Source organism: Panthera pardus, unplaced genomic scaffold (genome assembly GCF_024362965.1).
Source record: "Panthera pardus isolate Hobbes unplaced genomic scaffold, ASM2436296v1 HiC_scaffold_4, whole genome shotgun sequence".
Classification (NCBI taxonomy): Eukaryota; Metazoa; Chordata; class Mammalia; order Carnivora; family Felidae; genus Panthera; species Panthera pardus.
The window spans coordinates 17,201,985-17,221,642 of NW_026526969.1; the positions used below are offsets into that span (position 1 = coordinate 17,201,985).

General features: G+C 63.5%; 2 protein-coding genes and 1 long non-coding RNA gene across 4 annotated transcripts; 1 reads left to right on the top strand and 2 right to left on the bottom strand.

The window, feature by feature from the left end:
• Positions 1-49: 49 nt before the first annotated feature.
• Positions 50-5,223, bottom strand: WDR24 (WD repeat domain 24). Its single transcript, XM_019437258.2, is given in 9 exon segments — positions 50-510; positions 664-1,004; positions 1,084-1,188; positions 1,283-1,404; positions 1,483-1,601; positions 2,157-2,363; positions 2,365-2,830; positions 2,980-3,157; positions 4,145-5,223. Coding segments are annotated over 9 exon segments (2,373 nt in total). The 5' UTR covers positions 4,626-5,223; the 3' UTR covers positions 50-156.
• LOC128774692 (uncharacterized) lies at positions 3,071-6,499 on the top strand. The gene is made up of 2 exons (XR_008419087.1): positions 3,071-3,182; positions 3,421-6,499. It is a non-coding gene; the product is annotated as an uncharacterized LOC128774692 (long non-coding RNA).
• Positions 6,403-18,099, bottom strand: FBXL16 (F-box and leucine rich repeat protein 16). Of its 2 annotated transcripts, none has more exons than XM_053893753.1 (6): positions 17,789-18,099; positions 10,578-11,236; positions 9,395-9,903; positions 8,905-8,989; positions 8,495-8,558; positions 6,403-8,334 (listed from the first exon to the last, which is right to left on the bottom strand). In XM_053893753.1, exons 2-6 carry the CDS (start codon positions 11,220-11,222, stop codon positions 8,186-8,188), a joined length of 1,452 nt encoding a protein of 483 aa, XP_053749728.1. In that variant the 5' UTR covers positions 11,223-11,236; positions 17,789-18,099; the 3' UTR covers positions 6,403-8,185. The 2 variants fall into 2 exon arrangements, with proteins under 2 accessions (XP_053749728.1, XP_053749727.1); XM_053893752.1 differs by having other exon boundaries at positions 17,794-18,098.
• Between the last annotated feature and the right edge of the window lie 1,559 nt (positions 18,100-19,658).

The window sequence follows — 19,658 nt, forward strand, 5'->3', positions numbered from 1 at the left end:
GCGACGAGGCCATCTACCCACCCCGGTCGCCCAGCGCAGAAAAACCGGGCCGTCGGCGGCGCGATGGGGTGACAGGCAGCCTCAGACCGCGGCTCCCGCGTCCTTTATTTGGTTCGCACGCCCAGCCCCACCCACCCCGGGCCCAGCGCAGATGGGTCACGAGTACTCGCACAAGTGGCCGCAGCCCGCAGGGCAGTGGGAGCTGCCCTCCAGCCACTTCATGATGTGCTGCAGGTGGCCGCCGTGACTGCAGCCCTGGCACCACACGAACAGACCCTTGACCACGTGGTGGCAGACAGCACACATGCTGGCGCAGCGGTGGCACCGGTCACAGACCCAGCCACGGCTGCTCATGGGCCGCTTGCAGTGGCTGCAGTTGACGTGCAGGGTGGTGGAGGCCTGGTTGAGGCAGCTGACGGCGCGGCTGGTGCTGAGCTTGACCACCTGGTTGGACACGTTCCAGAGGCAGAAGCGCTGCAGCAGGTCGATGTAGGACGTGTACCAGTGCTCCTGGCGGTGCGGAGAGGGGAGGGAGGCACGAGGCCGGGAGGTGGGCGCGCTGTGGGCTTCACCCTGAGCGCGCCGGGTGCAGGTGAAGGCAGACGTGCGGGGGGTCAGGTCTGGGGGTGGCAGGGAGGCCCTCCCGGAGACCCGGTCACCCACCTGGGTCTGCTCGTCGATGTCCTTGCGCACGCGTTCACCCAGCACGATGAGCACGGACACGGCCATCTGCACGTCGCCCTGCTCGGCGTAGAAGCGCAGCATGTCGCACACCAGGGCGCTGAAGAAGTCAGGCGGCAGGCGGCTGTCGTAGAGGGCGTGTGATACCGAGATGAGCGAGAAGGAGGAGTCCATGGGAGCCGAGGAAGCCGCGTCAGCCTCGCTGCCGCTCACGTGGGGCGAGTCGGCCTTGTCCTGCAGGTGCTCGGGGCCAGGTGGAGTGTCCACGATCTCGTGGCGTAGCGGGAAGGCCTCCTGGGGCAGCACATATTCGGGCTCCTCCGCTGCAAGGCAGGGGCAGGGAAGGCAGGGTCTGAGCCTCCGGCCCTGCCTCCCAACCCCACTCTCCCGGCCCCCACTCACGGTGTGCGTGTTCCGGGTCCAGCAGGTACAGCTCGTCCTCCTCGCCCTCCACGTCGCCCAGCAGGTAGTCTGCGGGCACATCGCTGCCCTCTGTCTCTTCGTTATCTGCCCACAAGGGAGGGTGGGCGTTCCAGAGGCGGCTGGTTCTGGGATGCCCTGGCCCCACTCCCATCAACCCCCTGCCCGCCCCTCAGCCTACCCTCATTGGTGATGAGTGTGGCTGAGGAGTCAAGCAGCACCGTGTCGCTCCGTGTGTCACCCTTGCTACGGTCCAGCCTGGTCTCACTGCCCAACCCCGGGGCCATATCCTTCAGATTGAAACTGGGGACAGGGAGGGCTGATGGGTAGATGGGTTCCAACGGTCCCACCCTCTGTGGAGAGCCACCCCCAGGCGTCTACCTGTTCATAAGTGGCAAGCCGCAAGAGCTGCCCTTGCCCACGCTGTGGTTGAGGCTGGTGGCAGGCGCCAGGCCAGGGCTACAGTAGATGATCCGTAGCATGGTCCAGGTCTGTGCCACCTAGGAGCAGCCACCAGGCACTTACAAGGAGCCTGGGTCCCTGGTGCCCCATGCAGCACCCGCCCCCCCACGCCCAGATGGAATCACAACCTCTCACTGTTCAGCTGCCCCAGGGACCTAGCACCCTGGCCCACCCCAAGCGGGGGAAACTGAGGCCTATGCCAAAGGCAAAAATTCTAGCCTCCTTCCTACAGGGGAATAGACAAAAGCAGAAATTGAAGGCAGCCAACACGAAAATGAGCCTGCTGACCCAGGGAGACGAGAGTGGCTGCATGCACCTCTGCAGAGCGGGGACAGCTTGGGAAATCCAAAAGCAAAAACGAGCCACAAGAGGGCACTTGAACCCCATAACACCCGAGACCTGCACCCAGAGGATGGCAGTGGCCTCGGGCTCACGGCAGGGCACTGGGCACCCTGTTACCAGGGTGACGGCTGGTGGTGGGAGCAGCCAGAGCTGAGTGCTAAATCCCTGAAAGGGTTTGGATGTAACAGTCGGAGGAACCCCCAAGGTCATGGCCCCTGGGAGCCCATGGCCTCTGGGGCCACCCCGCCTACCTGGTTGCGGCCAAGCTCCCGAGCCACTTTGGCATTGTGGTCACAGAGCTCAGCCAGAGGCCGACCAGCAAGGGCATAACGCTCGGCCGTGTCCACAAACCAGCTCATGCTGCCACTGCCAGGCTCTATCTCGAAGACGCTCAGAGCACTGGACGCGAGGCCCACAAAAGGCTCGGCAGGGTCCAGCTTGCGCTTGAAGAAGATGGGGGTGGCGCCGATCGCCAGCGTAGGGCTTGCGCCCAGACTCAGCGGCCACGAGGCTCTCCTTGGCAGCAAAGGCCAGGTCCCCAAAGAGGCCATAGCAGAGGCCTTCGGGGTTGGCGCGCTCAACAGGCTGGCTGGCATCACGGAACAGGTGTTGGCACAGCGTGCTGTCCTTAGAGCCGGAGAGCAGGAAAGAGGGGTCGTGTGGATGGCGCCAGGCGATGCCCGTTGTGACGTCGCGGTGCTCCTCAAACATGGCAGCCGGGACGAAAGGCCGGCGCACGTCCCACACGTAGATGTTATGGTCCACCATCATGGAGCAGGTGGCCAGGTGGTGGCGGCACTCGGGTCGCCACTTGACTCGAGCCACCGAGGCGATGGTTTGCACGCAGTGCACCTCCTTGGCGCGGTGCGTGGTCATGTCCCAGACCTTCACCATCTTGTCACGCCCACCTGTGGCCAGCCAGCCCCTGCAATAGGTCCGTGAAACCCTCAGCATCCTCTCCAGGGGTGGGAGGGCTCCCCGCTCTCTGCCTCACAGGTTCTGAGGCAGCCCTTCCATGAGCCCATCCATCCCACCCTACTGCCACCGCCCTCCCCTCCCCACCCCTCCCCACACCTGTCCTCAGGGTGCCAGTCGCAGCAGAAGACAGGTCCATTGTGGGCTGTGAACATCCTCTCACAGCGGTCAGGCCGCCGAATGTCCCAGAGCTGCACGTTGCCGTTCTCAAAGGTGGAGGCGAAGGTGAAATAGTCTCGGATGCTGAACTGGACGTCCCGCACACTCTCAGACTGGCCTGTCGACATCCATGGAGAGAAAAGGTGAGAGAGCCAGCCCACAGGAGGCTCCAGGAGAGAGGGCAGCCAGGTGTGGCGGCCTTGGAGTGACTGGACTGCAGTCACATGGCTGCCCATGACCAAGGCCGGGAAGCCTAGGAGGCGGAGTAAACACCCCTAAGCCTGCCTAGGGTGGGCGATGGTGGGCAGAGGCTTCACAGAGGAGCTCGGGTAGATCAGGTCAGGGAGCAGGATGCCAGGCATCATGTGGTTTCCGAAGCAGAAACACGACCTCGACTTTCCCTGGATCCTGCATCTGACGTGAGCCCTTGCACAAAGCTGCGGCCTGCCTTCTGGACTGGCCATCGGAGCACTGAGCGTTGTTGGGCTGTCTGCACTCCCCCGAGGGTGCCCCAGCTTCAGCCCCATCCCTTCGCCTTGAGGTGGAGTGCCGGGTCAGCTCCGGGGACCGGAGACCTTAACGGTCCACATCCACCCCCTGGACCAGCACACCAAGAGCCTTCAAAGACTCCAGCTTTTTCACAGCGCAGGTAGTTCAGGTGCTTTAGGAGGCCCCCCAATTCTCTGAGGCGACCGAGGGCTCCGCCCTGTGCCGCACTTGGTCTCATCAGGGTGAATGGGCCAGCTGGCCTTGAGCCAGTGGCGGAGGAGCTGGGCCTGCTGGGAAAAGAACTTGGGGGGCAGGGGCAGGCAGCATACTCCGCCTCCTCTCATCCCTCAGCTGCGGACCTTGGAGGTCCCCGTGGCTTCCTTCATTCAGTGAAGCGGCCCGGGGCTCTGAGGCAGGAAAAGAGGAGGCAGCAAACCAAAGCGTCCGCTCAGCGGCCCAGGTTGGCCGCAGTCTGCTCAGGCTCTCCCTCATCCCACGCCCCCTGCTCCCATGCTGACCCTCAGCCACTCTGGCAGTGCTCTCGGGGAGCACACCTGAAGACTCTAGATGCACATGGTGCCCTTCTCCACCTGCCCGACCACCTCCAGGGCCTCACCAGAGAAGGTGCTGACAGAGTCCTTCCTGCGGAGGTCGAAGCACTTCATGAAGCCGTCCTGGGAGCCGCTGAGCAGCACGTGGGCTTCGGTGGGGTGGAAGCAGACTTTGTTCACCGTGCGCTTGTGCTCTGTGAACAGCTGGTCCTGCTTGTTGCGCGACGGCCGTCCCAGGTTCCACGTGACCACCACGCCGTTGGTGGCCGCCGTGGCCAGCAGGTTCTCATCCATCTGGTGCCAGACCACGTCGGCGCAGCTCAGGTTGAGCGAGGGCTTGCGGCCCACACGCAGGTTCAACTTCTCCACAAACTGCTCGTCCTCAATGGCGTAGATCTTGAAGATGCTGCGGCCCGCCACGACCACCTGGGCGGCGTCACGGCACACACTGATGGCATTGGCCGGCGCGTCCAGGTGGCAGTGCATGGTGCGGCCCGTCAGCGCGCTGCCACCCAGGGCCGTGGTCACTCGGGACATCTTCTCCATGGCTGCCCGGGGGGGTGGGGCCACGAGGCCCGTCAAGTGGACTGGCCTGGTCAGCCAGGAGGGGCCTGTCAGTCCAGACCCGCCACCCTGGTTGGGTCCCCCCCAAGCTGCTTAGTCCTGGGCCGGTCAGTCTTGGGGAGCCAATCCAGGACCGTTCACCGCCCCTCAGGAGACACGTCTGACTTGTGGGGAGACCCTACCCGGTCAGTGCCAGCCCTGGTCCCCGCTCCATCCCCCAACAGTCAGACCCGGGTGGTTACTGGACCTTCGGTCAGTCAGTGCCTGCAAGGATGCGAAGTAGTCCCCACAGTCCGTCTCGGGGCCTCCAGGGAAGAGGCGGAAGGGCCAGAGGCGCGCGGCGGCCACCGACGGGACTTCAAGGGCCAAGCCGGGTAAAGAGCCTGAGGGGTCTGGCCGGACGGGAGGCAGGAGACCCCGGCGGCGCGGAGCACTGAGAGTGGCGCGCGCGGGGCCGGGGAGGCCGCGGGAACACCGCTGGAGGGATCGGAGAAGCCTCTCCCTCCGCCGGCACCGGAGCCATCGCCTAAAACTGCGGGGCGGGCCTGGCCGGAAGCGCCAGGCCGGAAGCAGCCCTTCTCTTTCCCGCCCACCTGCTCGCCGGAAGTGGTCCGTGCTTGTCAGCCCCTCAGCGGAACCGGGCACCTCACTGCAAGCGTTCCGGATGAGGGAGCCGAGTTGGTGCAGCGGGAAGGATGGTCCCGAACTGTGGGAGAGGCGCTGCCGTGCGTTCCCGCGGTTCCGCCTCAGCGGTTGGTCTTTTGATGCTGGTGCTCGCTCTCCGCCAGCAAGTCCAGCCATCCCTAAACGAGTCCCGAATCCCTGCAGTCGTCTCCACCTCCTTCCTCACTCTCCTCCCCTGGACCCACCTCGTTCCCCCCGATCTGAGCCCCGCACAGCCGCCAGGTACCACTCTTTGGTCTAAGTCCACAGGGCTCCCCACCGCTCTAGGAATAACCCCCAGACTCCCGGCCTCCGTCTCTCCTGGCGCACTTCCAGCAACGGCCGCTTACACCGCTTCTTCCAGCCCACCGAGCTCTTTCCTGTCCGGGCCACGCGATTGCTCTGCACTCTCCGCTCTGCAGAAAGCGTCTTCTCCACGCTCCAGGGCTCGGCATAAGTATCTCGTTGTCAAAGGCCTTCCCCGGCCCCCACATCTAACATGTGGCCTCTCCAGTCACTGTCACCTTCACAGTGCTTGTCAAAACGCATTCCTTCGTTTACTGGTCATGGCGTGTGGCACACGAGTGTATATCAGGCAGGGATCATGCCTGTCTTGGTCTCCACAAACTCCGGTGCCTGACAGATCCTGCTGGTTCACACCACCCCCGGGCAATCGAATGACCCTCTCTGAGCCGTCCTTTCTTTCCTGGTTTTGAGTCCTGTTCGGTCCTTGCTGTACTGTATGATTATAGGACATCCCTGCCCCCCTCTTAACCTCAGTTACCCAATGCACGAAACAGGGCTCATTTTTGCCCTTCTGGAAGGATGGACTAGATTCTAGATATTTTGAGGTTAATCTTATATGTAATGACTTTGGTATCATTCTCTCCTCCCCAAAGCAATGAAAGCTTAGGGACCTTCTGTACTGGTCACTGCTGTGTTCCCAGTCTGCATAGTGGCACCAACCTCTGCGTGTTGAGAGAACCAGAAAGTGTGATGAGTTGAGCGGTGCACAAGAGTCCAGAGACTTGGGCCACCCTGGGCAGATACACCTTCCCCTGCCACGGTCGGATGACCTAAAAACAACTCAGACACGTGTTTTTACAACTTTTTTAATATATATTTTTATAAACAGGTCACGTGATAAAATAGCACAAGAAACACTTACCAAATATAAGGTTATATCTTCCGCATATACAGGAGAATGAGGTCGTTATGTACAATAAGAAAATGATTTTAGGGGTTGGTTGGTTTTGTTTTGTTTTCCTCTCTCCCCTTAATTTTTCCTCCTACAGTCGTTGGAAATATCACAGCTTCAGTTGCATTAATACTTTGGACAAATGGACAGCTGCCTCCTCCCCACTAGGGAGCCGTGGGGAGGAGGGGCTGAAGAAACTGGCTCCTGACCACCTCAGCCCCGGAGCTTCCTGTGGGCACTCCAGGACAGGGAAATCTTTGGGCTGTTGAACTGTTTCTCTGCTTCAACAGCATCTCTCGCTCTCTCGCTCGCTCTCGCTCTCTCTCTCTCGCTCGCTCTCTCTCGCTCACTCTCTGGCTCTCTGGAAACTGGTTACTTTCTTCCAACCAGACAGGGGGTGTCCCAAGATTGGGTGTGGGCACTGTATTTCCTGGGGCTCAAGGTTGGGATGGAAAGGGGTCCCAGCCCCCTCCTCAGCAATTGCCAAGATGTGCCAGCATCCCCAGGACTTCCGTATGTCTTGGGATTGGACAGAACATGGCGAGAGCCCATTTGGGCAGGCAGAGGTTTGGGAAGCTGGGGAGGGGGTGGGGGCAGCTAGAAAGGAGCCCTCCCTCCTCTGGATGCTGAGGGTGTGCTGGCCACCGTAAGATTGGAGTTGCTGGCTGGCACTGATCCTGAGCCTTGGCTGGGGCCCGCTTTTCCAGCTTCCACCTGACAGAGACCTGCCCAGGATAAAATGTGGCGCTGAGGAGGCTGGGCCTAGCTGGCTACAGGGACTGGTGTGGGGTCCACCCAGGGCTGTTTGCAAGGCCTGCAGGGCCTGAGGGTCGCTCCAGCTTGTGGTTTCTCAAGGTGGTGGTGTCCTGCCGGGGTTGAGGTAAGCTGCAGCCGGCTCGGTTAATGTTGACTACACCAATATCATTGTCAGCCAGGGCTGTCCCTCCCTCAACCCAATCCCACCCCATTCTGGCCCAGGGACCCATAGACCTGCCAGTGGGGGATGGGGCGAGCAGGGGACTGCGTCATACAGTGGCCAGGAAAAGGGGAGGTCTCATGGGGTCAGGCTGGCATGAGGTGGGGCACGGGCGGGAGGGACTTGGGCTCCTTGGCGGGCCATGGCTTTGGCGGTGGCCTGTTTCCCCTCGCACCCCTCCGAGGGCCTCAGGCGCGGTGCAGTGGAAGATGCGGGAAGCCCTTGGGGCTCTTCTGGCCCCTGTGTCCTGGGGGACTCAGCTCCCCTCGATCCCTCCGGGCCCTGCCCGAGATGGGGGGACAGCGGGGAGACAGAGCGGGGTGTGGCGGGAAAGGTGGTAAGGGCGGCGGTCAGGAGAGCTTAAAGCGCCCCCTAGGACCGAGCCCCGGCCCCACCCCCCCACCCCCAGCGGGTGGACGAATGATGGAGGCGGCTGTGGTGCGGTGGAGGGCGGGCGTGCAGTGCGGGCACGAGGGGCATGCACAGAGTCCCCGAGTGTGCGTGCGTGCGTGGGGGTGGGCCCGCCCGCCGCCCCTCCCCGCCCGGGCGGGGCCGGGAGGGGCGCGGGGGCCGGGCGGTCACTAGGTTCGCCCTGCCTCCCGCGCTGGGCCGCAGGCGCGAGGGCTCCCCTGAGGGCAGGGCCGGGAGAAGGCGTCCCGCCCCGGAGCGTGGCGGCTTCCTGCGCCGGGGGCGGGGAGGCCCGCGCTACTCGATGACGAGACAGCGGGGCAGGTGCTGCGAGAAGTACTTGAAGAGCTCGGGGGTGGCCCCGGGGCAGTTGGTCAGCTCTAGCTCCTCCAGCTCCTGCAGCTGCACCAGGCCCGACAGCCCCGTGGTGGTCAGCAGCGGGCAGCCTGCAGCGGGCGGGAGGCGAGGCGGCGGCTGAGTGCGGGGCCGGCGGAGCTCGCCCGGCGTCTCCCTCCGGACCGGGCCCTGGGACCCGGGGAGTCAGCCCCAGGTATGAATCGGCGCGAGGGACCCGGCAGGGCTAGGTGGGGGCGGGTGGGGTCTCACCTGCCAGAGACAAGAGCCGCAAACTCCTCATGGCCAGGAGGTGCTTCAGCCCGAAGTCCTGCACCTGGGCGGGAGGGCAGGGCGGGTTAACGACCTCCGGTCGCGCCCTGGCGGGGAGGGGGGGGGGGGGCACTTCTAGGGTCAGGCCTTGGGCCTGGAGCTGTTGGAGGGGCAGGGGGGCAGGGCTCAAAAAGGGGGTTTCTCGGCCTCCCAAGGAGCCAGGAGGCAGCGGGGGAGTGGCGCTGAGGGTCCCAGGGAGTCCGGGCGCTCGGCCTATGTCGCGCGCTAGGTGTGGAGGGACCCAAACTTCCTCTGACCCTTCCGGGATCAGGGCAGCGGGCTGAGCGGCCGGGAAGGGCCGAGTCCCCCACCTCCGCTCCCCAGTCTTCGGAGGCGAGGAGGGCGGGTACCTGGCAGCACCATCGCAGGTAGAGGCTGCGGAGGGACGACATGGTGGACAAGTAGCTGAGGCCAGTATCCGTGATGCGTACACACCTGTGGGTGCAACAGAGGGGCGCTGCCCACCTTGAAACACCCCGCCCCTCAGCTCCGCCCCTTCCTGCTTTTCCCGGCGGGTCCAGGCCTGAAGCTCCCCTCCGGCGGCACAGATGAGAGCGCTTCCCTTTCCACAGACTCTCCCCAGCCAGGTCCCCCCCAACCCCCACCCTGGCTGCTTGGTGGCACCACCCGTTCCCGGGGGGGGGGGGGGCGGTTCAGCCCCACCCTTGTTACAGGGCCACTCTGGATCCCGGGTTTGTGAGCGCCCGTCCTCAACCCACTCCCCATCACGCGGCAGCGCCACTCCGCTACAGGTCGCTCCACTGGTCTAGGCTCCCCGCTCAGAAGGCCCCGCCCCGCCCCCCCCCCCCCCCACTGCCCGGGCGTGGGGGTCGCGCGCACCTGTCCAGCACCAGCTCCTCCAGGCGGTGCAGGTCGCAGGCCACGTACTCGAGCGCCATGTCGGTGATGCGCGGGCACCACGAAAGGTCAAGGCTGCGCAGCTTGCGCAGGTTTTCGGCCACGAGCTCGACGCCGTCGTCGGTGACCTTGGAGCAGCCGGAGAGGCTGAGCGCGGTGAGGTTGGGCAGGCTGTGCACCACGTTGACCACGCCGTGGTTGGTGATCTCCCAGCAGGAGAGCAGACGCAGCGTGTGCGTGCTGTGGCCCTGGCGTGCTGTGAAGTAGGCCAGCGCCGTGTCCGTCACGTGGTAGGCCTGCAAGCTCAGCTCGGCCAGGTTGGGCAGCAGCTGCGAGATGGCCGCAATGGCGTCGTCGGCCACGTTGATGCAGTCGCTCACGCTCAGCGAGGTGATCCGGGCGCTCAGGCTGGACCACAGCCCCGCCTCGGTGAAGTCGTTGCAGCCTGACAGCTCCAGGCGCACGACCCCCTGCATCTGCTCCAGCATCACCTGCGGGCAGCAGGGCGTGGTGAGGATGGGGGGGGGGGGCGGGGCGGAAGGAGCCCGATGAGGGGCAGAAAGCAGTGTTCTCGAGTGTAGACGGGTGTAAAACAGGACAAGTGCACTTCGCAGTGTGTTTCTCACATCACCACCACATTCTAAGAGAAGAGGCAGAGCACGGGGGGACCTGGGAGCTCAGGGCCTCTCCAGAGCAGGGGCTGGAGAGCACTTGGTGCTAAGGATTTGATGGTTAGAGTCCTGGCCCTGGGGAAGGGGCAGCTTGCACAGCTGCTCCTCTGGCCTGAGCACCTGCTCCCTTGCAGCATCCCTCCCCCCCCCACCCAAGGCTGGCCTCACAGGCATGTAGGGCTCTGAGCTCAGAGGGGGCTCCCACTTGACTGATTGCTTTGATGTTGCTGTCTTGAAATTCTTAACCATCTTTGAACAAGGGACTTGAATTTTCATTTTGGATTGGGTCCCCCCAATTATGTAACCAGTCCTGCTTCCCCTCCCCCAGAGACATGATCCACAGAGCACCAGCACCACCCTCAGCTCCTTTGCTCCTTGTATGCCTGGGGTTTCCTCCGGGGGCACCCTCCCTCCCCCCACCCCCCAGCTCATTTGCTGCTGCTTGGCCCTGCCCACCCCATCCCTGTCCCTTCCAGGCCACCGGTGGGGCGCACCTCCAGGCCGGCATCGGTGATGGTGGAGCGCTTGAGGCTCATGGCCTTGACGCCCTTCTTAGAGAGGGAGTAGTTGTCGATGAACTCACAGATGTCCAGGTCGGAGACACCAACCAGGCAGAAGCCCTCAAAACCACGCGCAGCGAAGCCCTGCAGGTTCACAAACTCCTTCTCGCCACCAGGCAACACGTTGTACAGCTCCTTGGCGTGCAGCACAGGTGTGAGGCCCGCCCAGAACTTGGGCTGGTAGAGCACACGCCGCCAGGCCTTGCACACCTGGGCCAGCACGCACTTCTCACAGGCCGAGAAGTACCAGAAGAGGCCATTGAGGATCTTTTCATCTGTGGCCAGTGGTGGCCGCTCCACTGGGGGCCCAGGAACTGGGACTGAGGCTGGTCCACCAAGGGGGAGCCCTGCCGGGGGGCACAGGCCCCCAGCTAGGGCAGCCCGTGGCAGTGGGGCAGCCAGGCTGGGCGGTGGGAGGGTGGGTGGGGGTGGTGGCTGGCAGGGCCGGTTCTTGGCAGCTGGTGTGCCCTTGGTGATACTGGCTGCACCCAGGCCGTTGGGCTGGCCCGGCAGCTTTACCAGGCCATTTCGAGGCAAGCATGGAGGCTTGGGGTCGCCGTCCACACCCGGGCTCGACATCTTCCTCGCTCGATCTGCAGACAGGGTCCAGGATGGGGTAATGAGTCTCCTGCCGCAGGAGGGCCGGGCTCCTTCCCATCCCAGGGCATCTCCTCCCCTGGCACTCCCAGAACCACCCAACAGAAAGGATCTGAATCCAAGTCCCTCATTCCCCGACTGTGAGATCAGGGCTGTTCATGACTATGACACTCCCTGAGCACCTACTATGCGCACTGAGCTCAACCAGTACTCACATCTTTTTGACAGCTAGGTACTATGGTTCTCGTTTTAGAGATGAGAGAAGAGAGGCAGCGACAGACAGACACTTGCCTGTGACTGCTCCCTTCACCTTTACTACCCTGATGCCCAACATCAGTGTCTGCCAGGCCTACCTCTACCCGGGTAGGAACTGGGAAACTGAGGGAGCTGGTGTGGGGTGGCCTCTGCATCTCCACTGTGGGGTTCCGGCATGCCTCTGAGGAGTGGTTCCAGGACCCTGTCTGAGACTCACACACCAGCCCCTGAAAATGTCAGTGCCTACTGGAGGTTCTGTGGTTCATAATCTACCCAAAAGAAAGGGCGAGGTTTACTCTGATGCCAGCACAATGATCCCTGGACACATACTGTCCTGTAATCCTCCATCTAACCCGTTGAGGATCGTACTATGATGATCGTGCCCATTGTTACAGATGAGGAAAATAAAGCAGCATGAACTGTTTGCCCAAGGTCACAGTAAGTGGTGGAGTCGAGGCTTGGACTAGAGCTGGCTGTGGAAGCATATTTGTAGAGAGTTCCTCATAGGGTGGGACTGAAGCCACCCCCCCAATGCGCCCCCCCCCCCACCAGGGCTCTGAGGTTGTGAGTGGGTGGCAGATGGCTTTGAGCACAGATAGCCCTGGAGAGGGGGGCAGGGGGACCCTCACAGTACCACCATCTGCTCCACATTCCAGATCTTCTCTCGCCCAGCCCCACTCTAGACATCCCACGGAAAGGCAGTGCACCCAGTGGTTCAGCCATACAAGCTCTGGGGTCACACACCCTGGCTCTGTGGCCTCAGTGAGGCACTTTTCTCTGAGACTCACTTTCCTTACTTTTGAGCCTGAGAAAGGATGATACACCCCCACAGGACAACATGTGAAAAGGGCTAAGCATAGTGTATGGCCCACAGTCAGCATTTGGAAAGTGGTGAGGAAGTTGCTTCTAGACCCCATGGCCAGCCTGAGGGGAAGGGGTAAGGAGCCATTAGGAGGGAGGGAAGTGAGCCACCCTGCCCTGCTCTACCCAGCACCATGCCTCCACTGGCTTCCAAGCCCTGGACAGGACAACCCTTGCTGGCCTTCCATATCTGTGGAGGGGTTGCTGACCTGGGCTGGGACCAGGGGTCTATGGGAACACATGGCCTCATGGCTACCAACTCAGCTTTGGGTTGAAAGGCCTTCCTGCTCTGACAGCCATGAGCCCCCAGCCTGGCAGTCCACATCAGGCCCACCCTCCCCTGGGAAGGCTCCCCAACCTTGGCTGTCCCTTTACTGAAGCTCATGACCAGATAGTAGCAGCCTCACACTGGATAAAACACGACATTCATAACAACGTCCGCCGAATGTCCACTAGCTTCATGTCGGCCCCGTGTGTGTTGGGGCGGGGGGAGCAGCCTGACACGAGGGCTGCCCCAGATCTCTTAAAACCAGTATGTGATGAGGAGACCGTTGTGGATCAGAAGTGCCTCATGGAGGGACAGGGTGAAGCCCACGACTGGCCGCCCACTCCTGGGACCAGAGGAGAGGCTGTCCTGTCGTCCTGTCGACTCCCTCCTGTGGGCTGTGCTGGGTTCAGAGAGGCAGCCCCAGCCTGAATACCTTCTGTGTCCCCGGTGCCGGGCGCCAGGATCTCAGGGCTCAGGGCGCGCCGCCCACCCGGCCTCCGCCGCTTCCCGCAGACCAGGCGCGGCTGGCTCGGCCCCGGAGCGCAGCACCATGGACAGCGCCCCTCCAGCCGCTGTGCGCGTGCTCGGAGGCCAGGCCCCGGCGGGCTCCACCGCGGACAGCGGCTGGTGGGGGTGGGGAGGGGGGCCGGCCCCGGCAAACCCAGCTCAGCAGGCGACGGGGCGGGGCGAGAAGCCGCCCGCTCCGCCAAGATCCGGAGGAGGCGGCGGAGGTGGCACCAGGGGAGAAATAACTCAAGAGCAGTGCCGATTTAGGTTAAAGATGCTCCCAGCCACGGGTGTGCACGTGGAGTGCCTGAGTTGGTGGTGGGGGGCAGGGTGCACGTGGATGCCCCGGGCATCTGCAGGGCTCTTCCCTCCCCCCCGCCCCCATCCACCCCACTGGAGCTCACATTTGCACGCGCCCACAGTCCCATCCCCTCTTCAGGCCTCAGGGTGGAGCTGGTGAAAACAGCCAGCGGGTGAAGAGAGCCCACGGGAGGGAGGGGCCAGGTCGAGGATGGCCTCCTCCTGGGGGTGGGGGTGGGGGTGGGGGTGTCCGAGGCCTGGCTGCCCCTTATCTCACACTCACATCCCTGGCCAGAAGGCACTGCCCTGCCTGCCAGTGGGTCAGCCCTTCTGCCGTGCCTTCGCCTGGAGCTGCCTCTCGGCGGAAGCAGCTCTGAGCTCCTGACCTTGTCCATGGTCCTGCTGGGCTCCACCTGCACACTCCAGCCTCACTGACCCAGCCTGACAATCCTTGCTCTGTGGCTCAAAACTGGAAACAGCCACACCTTGGCCCAGGGGTCAGGGCTTTAGGAGAGAACCGAGCTTGCTGTCAGAGATGAGTCTTCCTGTCAGTTAGGCAGGGGGTCTCTTGCAGGGGGCTGGGACAAGTGGCCCTCTGCCTGGTCCCACCCACCCAGCCAGATGGGCTGCGAGACCCCAACCTCTTTGGTACTTGTTCCTGTCCCTACTGCATGCACTGGGGCTCAGAGGACCTGCCCGGAGTTTCTAGTCAGGATGGGGAAGGGGCAGTGGCCAGTCTTACGTGGTCTGCCTCCTCCTTTAGCACTAAGCACTAGGAGCTAACGCTAGGAAAAGAGGCGTTTTAAAAAGATGGCCAAACTTGCACTATTCTCAGCCTCAGCCCCTGGTGTCTTGTGCCTCCGTGTGGAGCGGAATTCTGGAGGAGGTCCTCCTGGGATAGGCTGCGGGGGCTCCAGGTTCCTGGGAGGACTCCAGAACTTGGTGGCTCCCAGGCCGACAGTCTCCAGATGCCCACGCTGAGGCTCTGAAAGGAACTGCTTCTTTTGCGGCCAAGTCACTGGGCCCTGAGACCTAGCAAGTCCACCTTACAGCCTCGCCTCTGGTTCCTCCCCAGCCATGGCCCTACAGTCCAGCCAGAACCCCTGTTCTGTATTCCTCATCCCCTCCCAGGGCACATGGTGGGCCCCCTGCTTGCTCAGTTGGCCTCCCTACTTCTTAATCCTGCCAGCTCCTCACCCTCCATTCTTCAGTGTGAGCACCACCCCGGTCTCCCCCTGCGGGACTCCCCAGCCCTGCAAAAAAGCATCTCCAGGGTCTCAGTCATTACTGTCCATCCATCTGTCTCTTCCCTTGGCTGGGGACTTCTTGAAGACAGGCAGCACCATGACTGAGTGGCCTCTGAGTGCTGGCTGAATGAATGAATGAATGAATGAATGAATGAATGAATAATGGCAGTCAGCAGGGTCATGCAGAAAGGGATATGGCTCCCAGATGCCCAGGAGGCTTGATGGAAGACAGGCCAGATGAAGAAGAGGGCAGTGGATGGTAGGGGAGCTGCTTGTAGCTCAGTTTGTTAATGTTGGTTGTAGCAGAGGCCACTGTCCACAGTGAGGGCAGCCACTGGGTTGGGTTGGTGCCAGAGTCTCTGAGAAGGCGCCCAAGACCCTGGGGCTTAGGGTGGGCCTTGCAATTATTCAGGCCCATGGGAAGAGGATGGCTCACATCTCTTTTTTGGCTGGGTCCCCACTATGGGAGCTGCAGGGTTAAGGAGGCTGCCTGCCCATCCCTCATAATCTGGCCAGATCCAGGGAGAGGGGACAGGAGCCACCAGAGGGGACAGGAGCCACCAGAAGGGAGAGAGGAGCTGGTCCTGCCCTGCTCTTCCCAGTGCCACTCCTCTATTGCTGGTCTGAGCCCTTCACACACTGCCTGACCAGGCGTGGGGAAAGTGGGGCTCGGAGACTGAATTTTCAAAAGGTGCACAAAGCTGGGATTTGACCCCAGTTTGTCTGACCTCCAAAGACCAAGCTAGGCATTGAGGTCCAGATGGTGACCCTGGGCCCCCAGCTGGTCTGCCGCTGGCCAGGTGCACTTCCTGAGGCCTCTTCCTCTGCCCTGTTCTGCTTCTCCTGTCCCCTGTGTCCTCCCAGCCTGGGACCTTAGGCTAGTGGTCTCCCCCAGCATTATCTCTGTCATGCCCCTGCTCTCTCACCAGAGGTTGCAAGCTGCAGGACTCTCTTCTTTTGGACTGCTCGTGCCTAGGAAACCCTCCACTCCTCATGGCCCCCAACTCCGAGATCTCTTCCTTCATCCCCGATACTCTGACACAGCCCACCGTGAATGCTGGAGGGGTCTGGCCCTGATAGGACCTGCACTGACCAATTCTCCCGGCCCACTGAGGCCCATGGAGCTGGGCAGGGCGTGGGTAGCCCGAAAAATTCACATCGGGTCGATCTGCAGTGACATCCCCAGGGACTGGGGTGACAACCAGCTTGGGATTGGGGACACAGTGCGGGCTGACAAACTCCATGACAAGCCCCGTGACTCAGGCACATTCACATCCCTGTCACTTTGCACATGTGCCAGGCAGCACTCCCTTCCCGCCCCCAGCCCAGAGATGCTTCTGGGGCACAGGCTGCCCCACCCGTGCCCCGGGGGCTCCAGGAAGTGAGCACATGGCTTCAAAAGAGACCCAATGGGTGCTTCATCAGACCCAGTCCTGCGGTCAAGCTCAAGACAGCTTGGCCATGTGGGACTGGGCACCTTGGGGAATGGGCTTGGGCTCCACGCCTCATCTTGGCTCTTTTGCTCTGGAGGATGAGCCCCCCAGTGCCTAGACTGGGGGCATCTAGTGTCTGCCTCTTTGGGTGGCTGTCTCAAACCCTCCCCCTCTTCCCCACCAAGTGAAGTGATGGGGTCCAAGCCCACCCTCTGTGACTGGTCTGGCTGCGGCTCCAACCTGCCAGTGGTGGGGAAGGTTCTGAACCACCCACTTACCCCACAGAGCCTTCCTTCACTGCCACCTCCACTCTTCCCCTCTGAGGCATGGCAGCGAGCACCCACGTGTGACAAGATGGGGCTACGGGCAGCCGAGCAGGGCCCTACCTTGGGGTGAGATGTCTCCCTGGCTCTCAGCAGCGCAGGCTTCCTGGGCCCGGGCCAGCGGTCTCGAGGGCCCCAGGTGCCCCTACCTCAGGGCTAATTGTGTCCTTCTTCCATTGGGAGAGGGGACTCACCGAAGTGCCCTGGAAGTGGGTGTGAACTGGAGGGTAGCGCCTGTCCAGAGAGCCTGCCCAGCACCAGGGGTACTTATAGGCCTGGCCCAAGTGAGAGGTGGCTGAGGAAGAGGGGAGCCAAGTAGCGGAGACGGCGGGCCCTTGGGGCCTGAACAGTCTGCCCTGCACTGCCCACGTTTATGACCGGGGTTTGGATCTCCCTTGTCCCCATAGCTCCTGGTCCAGACCTGTGGCCACCTCCTGCCAGGCCAGCAAGTCTCCATCAAGCCTTTGCCCTCTCAGGGACCCAGCCCAGGCCTCCGCTCAAAGGCGTTGGCTGAAGGAAGGGGCCTGGGAGGTGGCGGGTACCGGGAAGGGACTGACCGAGTGGGCAGGTGAAGCGGCATCCGCCATCTGTTGTCTCTTTGGAGGGAAGGCTTCCTGTGCAGAGGCCGGGAGGGGCTGGAGGAGTGGCCACTGGGCCGTGGGCTCCCTGAGGCTCCAACAGCTAGGCCTGCTTTCCTTCTGGGGTGATGGGTGGGGGACTCTCTCCCCTGAAATCCCGGGAGGCCAGACCCCTACCCTAGCAAGTCTCAGAGTGCCCGGTTTCCCTTCTGAGGCCGTCCAGCCTTGGCCAAGGCTCGACCCCTCCTCCAGGACCAGGCACGTGGCCAGCCTCCTCCTTTCCCCTCATCCTCCTGCTGTGGTGGCAGCTCCACACAGGCCCAGGTGTCCAGGGCAGACTGGGCCCCCGCCATGCATCCACATGGCTCCTGGAGTGGAACTGTGTCTAACACCTGTCTCATAGGCCCAGGGGCTCGTGGTGCTGGGAGGGAAGCTCAGAGCTCAAAGGAGGTCCAGGATCTCACCCAGCCACGCCGGCTGGGGGCCTGCAGTTCTGCTTCCACCGAGATATGGTCGGGCGGCACCGGCCCACAGCCCTGGTCCAGTGGCTGTGGGGAGCGTGCTTCAACCAGGCAGCCTCTGGGGTCAGGAGCCCTGGGAGGGCCTGTCAGGACCACAGGCTCAGTGGCCTCCGCCTGGGAAGCGGCCGCGCGGATGTGAGACCCTGGGGGTGTTGGCGGCCCTGTCCGAAGCCCCCTCCCCCCTCCTCATTGTGGCCGCCGCGATGGCGTGGCCTGGCCCCTTCCCCGCTCCACAACCTGGCCCGGTGCACACACCTTACCTCGGCCCGGGCACCTGGCTCATGCCACGCTGTCCGCCGGGCGTCTTCTCGTCATGGGGAGCCCGGCATGGGCGCTGGCGAAGCGGGGAGGCGGCCGAGGTGCTGGCCTGGCCGGCAGGGCCCAGCCGCGCCCCGCGCCCCGGCCTGGCCGGCCCCCTCGGCCGCGCCCGGAGAGGAGCTCCCCGGTGGGAGAGGATCGGCTGCCCGAGCCTCCCACCGGGGAGGCTGAGGCAGTGCCCAGATAAATAAGGCCGCTTTGCAGGGAGCCGGGCGGGCGCCTCCTCCCTCCCCGCGCCCTCCTCCCCGCGCTCCTCCGCGGCCGCCGGCGGCGCCGCGCGCGCCCCCCGCCCGGCTCTACACGCCGCGCCCTCGCGCGCTCCCGGCGCCGGGAGCCAATCCGGTTGGCGAGCCCGGGCGGGGGCGCCGAGGATGCCGAGCCCCGCCCCGCCCGCCGCGCCCTGCCGCGCGCCCACGGGCACGCGCCGGCCCGGCGGCACCCCTGCCCCTCCGCCTCGGGCGCCCGCACAACAGCAGACCCGCGCGCACGGCGGGGCGGGGCGGGGCGGGCAGGGCGCGCAGCCCGAGAGCCGCCGGCCGGGGGAGAGCCCTGCCTGCGCGGAGCCCTGCGGGGGGAGAGGACTCGAGCTCTTTGGCGCCGGCGGTTGGCTCGGGGGTACGTGGTCCCGCGCAGACAGGTGCCGGCCCCGCGCGTCCCGACCCTGGGATGCCACCTTCGAGGGCAAGGACGGTGCCCCCCTCCCCCTCGCAGCCCTTCCTGCGGAGCGGAGCGGGCGGCCAAGCCCCCTTCATGGCCCTCACGTCTCCGGCGCACCTGCTGGGTGCCAAGTCCAGAACCCCCCGCAGCGGGGACGCCCCCTCTCCCGCAGAGCCGAGAAACAAGTGACCACCAGATCATTTCAAGGGAGTGACAAGCGCGATGAAATTTCAAGAGGGCCACGTGACAGTAACCGCGGGAGGGGGCTGGAGGCGTCGCTCCTGAGGACAGGACACTTGACAGGCGACCCCAAGGATGGCAGGGTGGGCGAAGTTACCCCGGAAGGGGTGTGCACGGGTTTTTAGGTTTTGAGGACTTGAGCCTGACGAGCCCGCTCTGGAACCCGCTGGAGGCGGGTGTTGGTAATGGCCGCTGTGTAGGGACCAGGCTGGGAGAGGGGCCCGGGTGGGATGCAGAGGGAGGGTGTGCAGGGCTCTGTTCCGGCCTCCCAGCAGGCTCAGAGCAGAGAATGGAGGCTAATGGTGACCATCCCGGACCCCATCCCGGGGTCTCCTGGGAGCAGAGACTGGGGACGGATCAGGTGTGGGGAGAGCAGAGAGGGGTCTTCATATTAGGGGAGGAGCCTTAAGGCCAAGAGGGAAGGCCCTGGAGAGGCAGAGGGAAATGAAAACAGCTGGTGTTCGCAGCGTTTGGTGGGAAGCAGGACCCAGTGGGGCTGCTGTGAGGTGGGGGCAGCTGCAGGGGGGGAGCCTAGCTGTTTGCGAGCTGGAGCGCTGCTTTCGCTGTGTGCAGGGCCCTGGATCCGGTTGCTGAGGCTGGGGTGACGGCCGCTTTCCCGTGTGGCAGGGGCTCAAGAATCAGTGTCTTGCCTTTGTGCTAATTCTGGTCGAAGCAGGGAGCTTGGCACGGGCAGTCAGAATAGGACGCGTGCAGACCTCTGGGGTGACTGAGTGTTGTCACCCACACGGTCGCCCCTGGTGTGCAAGTCCAGCGGGCTGGCCTTCCAGTTCATCCTCCACCCCGTGGGGGCCCCGGTGTGGAGGGTGCGTGACCGTGACCTGGAGGACAGGGTTTTACCTCCTGCTTCCAGGAGGTGCCAGGACCTCATGCAGAGAGCAGGTTCCGCCCT